Below are 9,887 nucleotides of genomic sequence, written 5' to 3'. Positions count from 1 at the left end.
GTGGCTCGTCCTGCAGTCCACAGGCCTGGACGGCCGGCCGCTGACGGGAACCCCCTTTCTTTAGAGAGGATCCGACGATCTCCGGACATCACGTGCGTCTTCCTGAATGTGGAGAGGATGGCTGCCCCGACCAAGGTATCCCAGAACGTGGCTTTGCTCTGTTTGCTCCCACGCTCCACGCAGTGAAGCAGTGGACGCCAGAGGGTCCCGACACGCAGGGGCCAGACGGGGTGACGGTGGCTTTAACGCACGAGGGAACGTCCTCCTCCCTGTGAGGCTGGCCACCAGGGCCTGGCCTTCCCTTCTGGCTTCTCACTTGTACTTTTTTTTTTTTTTTTTTGACAGAGTGTCACTCTGTCACTCAAGCTGCAGGGCAGTGGCGTGATCTCAGCTCCCTACAACCTCCACCTCCCGGGTTCAAGCGATTCTGCTGCCTCAGCCTCCCGAGTGGCTGGAATGAGAGGGGCCCGCCACCGCGCCCGGCTTCTTTCTGTATTTTTAGTACAGACGGGGTTTCACCACGTTGTCCAGGCTGGTCTTGAACTCCTGATCTCGTGATCCACCCGCCTCGGCCTCCCAAAGTGCTGGGATGACAGGCGTGAGCCACCGCACCCGGCCCTGTTTTTGTTTTTGAGACAGAGTCCTGCTCTGTCGCCCAGGCTGGGGGTGCAATGGCGTGATCCCGGCTCACTGCAGCCTCCGTCTCCTGGGTTCAAGATATTCTCCTGCCTCAGCCTCCCGAGTAGCTGGGATTACAGGCATCCACCACCACGCCAGGCTAATTTTTGTATTTTTAGTAGAGACGGGATTTTAGTATTTTGGCCAGGCTGGTCTCGAACTCCTGACCTCAGGTGATCCGCCCGCCTCGGCCTCCCAAAATGCTGGGATTGCAGGCGTGACCCGCTGCGCCCGGCTCACTCTCTCCTTCTCTAGAAAGAACTGGAAGCCGCCTGGGGCGTGGAGGTGTTTGACCGCTTCACCGTCGTCCTGCACATTTTCCGCTGCAATGCCCGCACGAAGGAGGCCCGGCTGCAGGTGGCCCTGGCAGAGATCCCGCTCCTCAGGTACCTCGGGACGCCCAGGCCAACCACCACGCCCACCCTGCAGCCCCTCCATTCTGTACTCACATGTGCGGGGGTTCTGGGGGTATATGACAGTAAGAAACGCACTGTGGGGGCCTCTCTTCCCTCCCCTCCCCACTCCCCGCCCCTCAGCCTGGGATACTCCTCACTCACAACGCATTAGCTACACGCCCAGTGGGGCCCCAACACCAGCTCCTCCCTTCTGCCCAGAGGCCCCCCTAATTCACAGGTTCTGGGTTTTAGGATGTGGACCGATCTTCCTGGGGGCTACTGTTCAGTCCACTACACTTGTATCCACTTCCCTCTGGAGGCTGTAGGGAAGGCTCCTTCCTGCCTCTCCCAGCTCCTGGGGGCGCCAGGTGTCCCTGGCTTGTGGCCGCATCACTCCACTGTCTGCCTCCATCTCCATGTAGGCTCCTCCTCTGTGTCTTGAGTCTCCTCTTCTGTCTCCTAGAAGGACACTTGTCATTGGATTTAAGACTTTCCCTAATCCAGGGGGACCTCATCTCAAGATCCTTAACTAATTACATTTGCAGAGACCTTGTTTCTAAACAACGTCCCATTTGCAGGTCCTGGGGAACAAGACATTAACATCTATTTGGAGCATCACTATTTAACCCAGTAAAATGGAATCATCCAGTTCCCTCCAGAAGCTCTCGGGCAGGACCCTTCCTGCCTCTCCCAGCTCCTGGGGCTCCAGGTGTCTTTGGCTTGTGGCCACATCACTCCAGCCTCTGCCTTTGTCTCCACGTGGGCTTCTCCTCTGTGTCTGCCTACAATTTTTTTTTTTTTTTTGAGACAGAGTCTTGCCCTGTCACCCAGGCTGGAGTGCAATGGCTGGATCTCAGCTCAGTGAAACCTCCACCCTCCAGGTTCAAGCGATTCTCCCAAGTAGCTGGGACTACAGGTGCCCACCACCACGCCCAGCTAGTTTTTTTTATATTTTAGTAGAGACGGGGTTTCACCATGTTGGCCAGGATGGTTTGATCTCCTGACCTCATGATCCCCCTGCCTTGGTCTCCCAAGGTGCTGGGATTCCAGGCATCCGCCACTGCGCCCGGCCGTCCCCTTCTGTCTCCTAGAAGGACACCTGTCATTGGATTTAAGACTTAACCCTAATCCAGGGTGACCTCATCTCAAGATCCTTAACTAGTTATATTTGCAGAGACCTTGTTTCTAAACAACGTCCCATTCACAGGTCCTGGGGAACAAGACATAAACATCTATTTGGGGTATCACTAACCCAGTAAAATGGAATCATCCAGTTCCCTCCAGAAGCTCTCGGGCAGGACCCTTCCTGCCTCTCCCAGCTCCTGGAGCTCCAGGTGTCTCTGGCTTGTGGCGTCCTCCACCTTCACCTCGACCTCTGCTGGGAGGGAGAGAGCTTCCCTGGAGAGTGAACCCCTCCTGTTCCCACGCCAGGTCGAACCTGAAAAGGGACGTCGCCCACCTTCACCGGGGAGGATCCGGCTCCCGCTACATCATGGGGTCAGGTAACTCCGGCCGGGTGCAGCGCCCCAGGGTGTCCTGAGAATGCGGTTGTCGGCGGCAGCCCTGAAGGATTCCGACAGGGTGGGGGCCGGCTGGGGGCTCCGTCTCCTGGTCACATCTGAGGAGACAGGAGATGGTGATGCTTCTGTGAGGTTTTGCTGACATAGCCACAAAGGGGTGATTGAAACAGCAGAAATCTGTGCACGTCCATCCTGGAGACCAAGAGCCTCCAGAGGCTCCTTCAGCCTCTCCCAGCTCCTGGGGACGCCAGGTGTCCCTGGCTTGCGGCCACATCACCCCAGCCTCTGCCTTTTAAGAAGGACATGGATCTTTGCATTCAGGCCCAACCCTAACCTAGGATGATGTCTTGAGTTGCACAAAGATGGTATTTCCAAATCAGGTCCCATTCCCAGGTTCTGGGACTTAGGATGCCAAATGGGCCCCATTGAGCCCCCTCACGATGACGTCTCGGCTGTGCCCTGCTTAGAAGCCTCCGTGGAGCTCTAGCCTTTTTCTTTTTGAGATGGAGTCTGGCTCTTGCCCAGGCTGGGGTGCAGTGGTGAGATCTCAGCTCACTGAAACCTCCGCCTCTCGGGTTCAAGCGATTCTCCCGCCTCAGCCTCCCGAATAGCTGGGATTACAGGCGCCCGCCACCATGCCCGGCTAATTTTTGTATGTTTAGTAGAGACAGGGTTTCATCATATTGGCCAGGCTGGTCTCGAACTCCTGACCTCATGATCCACCCGCCTCGGCCTCCCAAAGGGCCAGATGACAGGTGTGAGCCATGGCGCCCGGCCGAGCGCAGCCCTTTCTCAGGGAAAGGGACAGTGTTGGGGCCACTGCTGGGAACGTGGCCGGGCCACCAAATGCTGCAGCAGGAGGAGCAGTCCCTGTGGACCCTCAGTGGCACTGCCCGCTCCCACGCATTTCACCTGGCTCACCACCCCGCCGTCTTGGGTGTTTTTAGGAGAATCGTTCATGCAGGTGCAGCAGCGTCTCCTGAAAGAGAAGGAAGCCAAGATCAGGAAGGCCCTGGACGGGCTTCGGAAGAAAAGGCACGTGCTGCGGCGGCAGCGCATGAGGCGCGAGTTCCCTGTGGTCTCCATGGTGGGGTACACCAACTGTGGTGAGGACCTGTCCAGGGGAGGGGGTTCCGTGGTCTCTGGGGGGGGTACACCAGCTGTGGTGAGGACCTGTCAAGGGCAGTGGGTTCCGTGGTCTCCATGGGGGGCACACCAACTGTGGTGAGGACCTGTCCAGGGGAGGGGGTTCCGTGGTCTCCGTGGGGGGTACACCAACTGTGGTGAGCACGCACCCAGGGGAGGGGGTTCCGTGGTCTCCGTGGGGGATACACCAACTGTGGTGAGCACGCACCCAGGGGAGGGGGTTCCATGGTCTCCATGGGGGGTACACCAGCTGTGGTGAGGACGTGTCCAGGGAAGGGGGTTCCGTGGTCTCTTGGTGGGGTACACCAGCTGAAGTGACCATGTGCCCAGAGGAGGGGTTCCATGGTCTCTGTGGGGTACACCAGCTGTGGTGAGGACTCACCCAGGGAAAGGGGCTCTCGTGGTCCCTGTGGTGGGTACAGCAGCTGTGGTGAGGACTCACCCAGGGAAAGGGGCTCCCGTGGTCCCTGTGGTGGGTACAGCAGCTGTGGTGACAGTGCTATCCACACACACCTCCCTCCATCGACACCATCTTCCCCTCCACGCCATCTCACGCTCACCCGTCTACACCACCGGCGCCACAATGGCTTAGTCCCGCATGTCGTGTGTGGCCCAGGGGCGCCCAGGGAGCTCGGGGACCTGTCACCCGGGGTGCCCCCGCCCAAGAGGGTGCTATGATCGCTCCGAGGCCCCGGGTGTGGCTCCGGGGGTTGGAACCCACGGCTCCCTGCACCCCTGACCTCCACGCCCTCCCAGGGAAGACCACGCTGATCAAGGCGCTGACGGGAGACACCGCCCTGCAGCCACGGGACCGGTTGTTTGCCACGCTGGACGTCACAGCCCACGCGGGCACGCTGCCCTCACGCCTGACCGTCCTGTACGTGGATACCATCGGGTTCTTGTCCCAGCTGCCACACGGCCTCATCGAGTCCTTCGCCGCCACCCTGGAAGACGTGGCCCACTCGGTGAGTTGGGGCTGCCGGAGGCTGGGCCCTCGGACACCCACTGAGAGGGGGCCGGGGTCTCAGACACTCAGACCAGGGCCTGGGGTATCGGACACCCACTGAGACAGGGGATGGGGTCTCAGACCCCACTCAGAACAGGGGCCAGGGTCTCAGACACCCACTGAGACAGGGGCCAGGGTCTCAGACCCCACTCGGACCAGGGTCCGGGCTGTCGGACACTGACTCAGACCCAGGGCCAGGGTCTTGGACACCCACTGAGACAGGGGCCAGGGTCCGGGCTGTCGGACACCGACTCAGACCCAGGGCCAGGGTCTTGGACACCCACTGAGACAGGGCCAGGGTCTCGGACACCCACTTGGACCAAGGGCCGGCCCTCAGATGCCCACTCAGCCCAGTGGCCAGGTTCTCAGACACCCGCTGAGACCAGGGACCGTCTCTGAGAAACCGCATCAGCCAAGAGGCCGGCCCTCGGACGCCCACTCCAACCAGAGGCCAGGCTCTGGGACACCCACACCACTCGCACAGAATCACAACTGCCTCGTCGGCCTCAGACTTAGTGTCCCCAAGCGCCCCTTGTCCCCGGGGCCGAGGCTGAGCAGTGGCCCCAGCCTCACCCACACTCAGCCACCGCGATGAGGCCGTGTACGAATAGTCAGGGCCGGGAGCGGCGGCTCATGGCTGTCATCCCAGCGTTTTGGGAGGCCCAGGCGGGTGGATCACGAGGTCAGGGGTTTGAGACCAGCCTGGCCAACACGGCGAAACGTCGTCTCGGCTAAAATTAAAAAGTTAGCCGGGCGTGGTGGCGGGCGCCTGTAGTCCCACCTACCGGGGAGGTTGAGGCAGGAGAATCGCCGGAACCCGGGAAGCGGAGGCTGCGGTGAGCAGAGACCGTGCTACCGCACTCCGGCCTGGGCGGCAAAGCTTGGGGTACTGGGGTTGTGACCGCACTCCCGGCCCTTGTAGGATCTGATCGTGCACGTGAGGGACGTCAGCCACCCCGAGGCCGAGCTCCAGAAAGCCAGCGTCGTGGCCACGCTGCGCGGCCTGCGGCTGCCCGCCCCGCTGCTGGACTCCATGCTGGAGGTTCACAACAAGGTGGACCTGGTGCCCGGGTGAGTCCGGCCCTGGTGCCCGCGTGCGTCTCACGCCCTCCCCTGCAGGCGCTGCAGACCCTGCCCTCGTGGGAAGTGCGGACCGCCGGCACGGGGGCTGAGGCCGGGAGAACCTGAACCCAGGAGACAGACGTTGCTGCCCCAGGCCGTGCCCCGCGGGCGGCTGACTCCTGGGGACCCTGCTTTGCACAAACGTCTCCTTCCCCTGCGTCTGCAGCATGGGGAGACGCCCCCTGTCCTCCCCTGTCCTCAGCGGTGACAGACACCGGGAGCTTCCCCACGCTGTGCCCCGCGGGCGGCTGACCCCGGGACCCCAGCTTTCCGCCGGCCTGCCACCCCGAGGCTGAGCGGGCTCTGTGGCGTCCACGCCCTTGCAGGTACCACCCCACGGAACCGAACGTGGTGCCCGTGTCTGCCCTGCTGGGGCACGGTCTCCAGGAGCTGAAGGCTGAGCTCGACGCGGCGGTGTTGAAGGCCACGGGGAGACAGGTCCTCACCCTGCGCGTCCGGCTGGCCGGGGCCCAGCTCAGGTGAGCGGCGGCCTCCCGGGGCGGGAAGGGGACGGTGTTCTGGCGGCCTGTCTCTGGCTCACAAAGGGGCTGCTTCGGGGTGCAGAAGGAGCTGTGGGGACCCCGAGGGCTTTAGGATGCAGAGACGAGGTTACATGTGTCTGAATGGGTTCGCAGCAAATGTGTCCTGGGGAGTCAGTGTGCATACAGCAGGCGCCGAATCAGTGCTCAGCGACACTCAAACGCTGTAGGACTCCCTACCAGTAAGAAAGCAGGCTCCAGCGGACGCCGTGGCTCACGGCTCTCCTCCCAAGACTTTGGGAACCCAACGTGGGCGGAAAACCTGAGGTCGGGAGTTCGAGACCAGCCTGGCCAACATGGTGAAACCCCGTCTCTACTAAAAATACAAAAATCAGCCGGGCATGGTGACGGGCGCCTGTAGTCCCAGCTCCTCGGGAGGCTGAGGCCGGAGGATCGTTTGAACCCGGGAGGCGGAGGTTGCAGTGAGCTGAGGCGTGAACACGGCACTCCAGCCTGGGCCACAGAAAGGTCTGATCAATGAATGCCTTGGGGTTAGCTTTCTTTTTTTTTTTTTTTTTTTGAAAAAGAGTCTCCCTCTTGTGCCCAGGCTGGAGTGCCGTGGCACGATCTCAGCTCACTGCAACCTCCGCCTCCCGGGTTCAAGCGATTTCGCGCCTCAGCCTCCCGAGTAGCTGGGATGACGGGCACCCGCCACCACGCCCGGCTGATTTTTGTATTTTTAGTAGAGACGGGGTTTCGCCATGTTGGCCAGGCTGGTCTTGAACTCCTGACCTTGTGATCCACCCGCCTGGATTTCCCAAAGTGCTGGGTGACAGGCATGAGCCACGGCGCCCGGCCTGGGCTAAGCCTAATTATTTATCGTGAAACTAACCGAATACTCACGGGTTTTGCTTTTCCACACGACGCGCCTCCGTCCCCAGCTGGCTGCATCAGGAGGCCACGGTCCAGCAGGTGGACGTGATCCCCGAGGACGGGGCCGCCGACGTCAGGGTCGTCATCAGCCACTCGGCCTACGGCAAATTCCGGAAGCTGTTTCCAGGATGAGCGGACGCCCGAGGAGGCCTGGGGTGCGGTGGCATTGCTGTGTCAGGACAGTGGCGTCCCCTTTGTCAGGCTCTGTGTCCCAGGCGCTTGCTGTGATGACCACGGAGGCTGGTGGCATGCTCACGGCTGCTCCGAAGCGGGCCACCCCAGAGTCCACGCTACACAATTCCACTGGGACCTCAGTGCCTGCCTGCCGTGAACTGCTTTCCCTCGGAATGTTCCAGCAGGACATGAACCTGTGCGTTTGCCTCCGTGAGCAGCATTTCCGGCCTGTCCTGCCTCTGCTGTGAGCCGTGGCCCTGGTGGACGCACGTGGCCTCTCCGCCCGTCTGTCTGTGCTCACAGAGGGGCCTCGTGGCCCACGGCCATGCTGGTGAAATGACTGAAAACCAGGCCTCCCAGCAGCCCAGAGAACCCCAAAAGCAGAAGGGAAAGAAAACAGTTCTATTAATAAAGACGCTTCAAACCAGACCACGACGTCTGTGTCGCAGAGAGAATCTCACCTGCGTGAGGCCAGGCCGTGCGGAGCCACCTGCCCAACGTGGCAACACCCCGCGTGGCCAGTCTGCACACCCGTCCCCGTCCACAGGAAAAACAAAACGCCTCGTATGTTTTCGTTTGCTTTGAGACAAGACTGTCACCCAGGCTGGAGCGCTGTGGTGCGATCTCAGCTCGCTACAACCTCCGCCTCCCGGGTTCAAGCGATTCTCCCGCCTCAGCCTCCCAAGTATTTGGGATGACAGGCGCCCGCCACCACGCCAGGCTAATTTTTGTGTTTTTAGTAGACATGGTGTTTTACCATGTCGGTCAGGCTGGTCTCGAACTCCTGACCTCCGGTGATCCGCCCACCTCAGCCTCCCAAAGTGCTGGGATTACAGGCGTGAGCCATCGCACCCAGCCTCACAACTTAATTTTTTTTTAAACTCTATGACCTGAAAAAGATGCCCAAAGAATTAACTTTTTTTTTTGAGATGGTGTCTCGCTCCGTCTCCCAGGCTGCAGTGCGGTGGCGTGATCTCGGCTCACTGCGACCTCCACCTCCCGGGTTCAAGTGACTCTCCTGCCTCAGCCTCCCCAGTAGCTAGGATTGCAGGCACCTGCCACCACGCCCACCTAATTTTTGTATTTTTAGTAGAGACGGCGTTTCACCATCGTGGCCAGGCTGGTCTTGAACTCTGGACCTCATGATCCACCGCCCTCGGCCTCCCAAAGTGCTGGGATTACAGGGATGAGCCACCGCACCCGGCCTGAATGAACGTTTTCTAAAGATGCCTCCTGCGTCCTGTCCTGAAAACCGGATATTCCTTGGCTGCGTACGTGGTAATAAAATCCACACACGCATTTGACTTTCATCTCCTTCATTTATTTAAATGATCCGTATGAATTCCGTGATTGTCTGGAAGAGCTGCCGACAGAGACCCCGGCGTTTCAGGGCAGGGATTCGGAGCCGATGGGAGTCGGGGAAATCCCCTGCAACTTCACTCATCTCTGCGCGGCCTCGTCGTGGGGTGAGCTGGCCGTGGGTATGGCCGACGACCGCGTCTTTGTGTGTGTTTTTATTTTTTAAAAGGAGTTTTACTCTTGTTGCCCAGGCTGGAGTCCAATGATGCGATCTCGGCTCACCGCAACCTCCGCCTCCCGGGTTCAAGCGATTCTCCTGCCTCAGCCTCCCGAGTAGCTGGGACTACAGGCGCCCGCCACCACGCCCAGCTAATTTATGGGTATGTTTAGTAGAGACGGGGTTTCTCCATGTTGGTCAGGCTGGTCTCAAACTCCCGACCTCAGGTGATCCGCCCGCCTCGGCCTCCCAAAGTGCTGACGTGACACGTGTGAGCCGCCACGCCTGGCCACGAGTGTCTCTTTCTAGATTTTTGGACACCATTTCTCCGTGGCGGCCAGATAGCAAAAACAGAAGCGGGATTTCTTTTGGAAAACGAATCATGAGGTCCCAAAGAGAACCCATTCCAACGTGGACTAAATCACCGCCGTGAAGACCATCGTGAGAAACTCTGATGTCTGGGGTTACTGTGAAAGACACGTCACACTTCCTCGGGAGGCAGGAATAAAAATGGCCACGGGCACCCACTGACTGCCCGAGACCTTGAGCCAGCAGCTCCGACAGGCGACAGGTAGGTAGAAGATGAGGTATAGGCCGGGGCGGAAGCTCACGCCTGTCACCCCAGCACTTTGGGAGGCTGAGGCTGGCAGGTCACTTGAGGTCAGGAGTTCGAGACCAGCCTGGTCAACATGGTGAAACCCTGTCTCTACTAAAAATTAAAAAAAATTACCCGGGTGTAGTGGCAGATGCCTGCAATCCCAGCTACTCCGGAGCCTGGGGCAGGAGAATCGCTGGAATCTGGGAGGCGGACTTCGCAGTGAGCCGAGATCACGCCACGGCACGGTGACTCACGCTTGTAATCCCAGCACTTTGGGAGGCCGAGGCGGGTGGATCACAAGGTCGGGAGTTCGAGACCAG

General features: G+C 60.0%; 1 protein-coding gene across 1 annotated transcript; it reads left to right on the top strand.

Annotated features, from left to right (window-relative positions):
- Positions 1 to 21: 21 nt before the first annotated feature.
- On the top strand, positions 22 to 7,794 carry GTPBP6 (GTP binding protein 6 (putative)). The gene is made up of 8 exons (XM_032271938.1): positions 22 to 135; positions 934 to 1,064; positions 2,505 to 2,575; positions 3,541 to 3,699; positions 4,496 to 4,704; positions 5,668 to 5,816; positions 6,194 to 6,346; positions 7,288 to 7,794. The coding sequence occupies exons 1-8, from the start codon at positions 118 to 120 to the stop codon at positions 7,409 to 7,411; spliced, it is 1,014 nt and encodes a 337-aa protein (XP_032127829.1). The 5' UTR covers positions 22 to 117; the 3' UTR covers positions 7,412 to 7,794.
- Positions 7,795 to 9,887: the final 2,093 nt, after the last annotated feature.

Source organism: Sapajus apella, unplaced genomic scaffold (assembly GCF_009761245.1).
Source record: "Sapajus apella isolate SASKATOON/1434 unplaced genomic scaffold, GSC_monkey_1.0 scaffold267, whole genome shotgun sequence".
Classification (NCBI taxonomy): Eukaryota; Metazoa; Chordata; class Mammalia; order Primates; family Cebidae; genus Sapajus; species Sapajus apella.
This window is presented reverse-complemented; position numbering and strand designations above follow the sequence as displayed.

Bases quoted from the DNA above. Each gene is read 5' to 3' on its own strand.
- GTPBP6 (XM_032271938.1), top strand. The intron at 1,065-2,504 runs GTACCTCGGGAC...TTCCCACGCCAG, and splicing joins GCAGAGATCCCGCTCCTCAG to GTCGAACCTGAAAAGGGACG. The intron at 3,700-4,495 runs GTGAGGACCTGT...ACGCCCTCCCAG, and splicing joins GGTGGGGTACACCAACTGTG to GGAAGACCACGCTGATCAAG.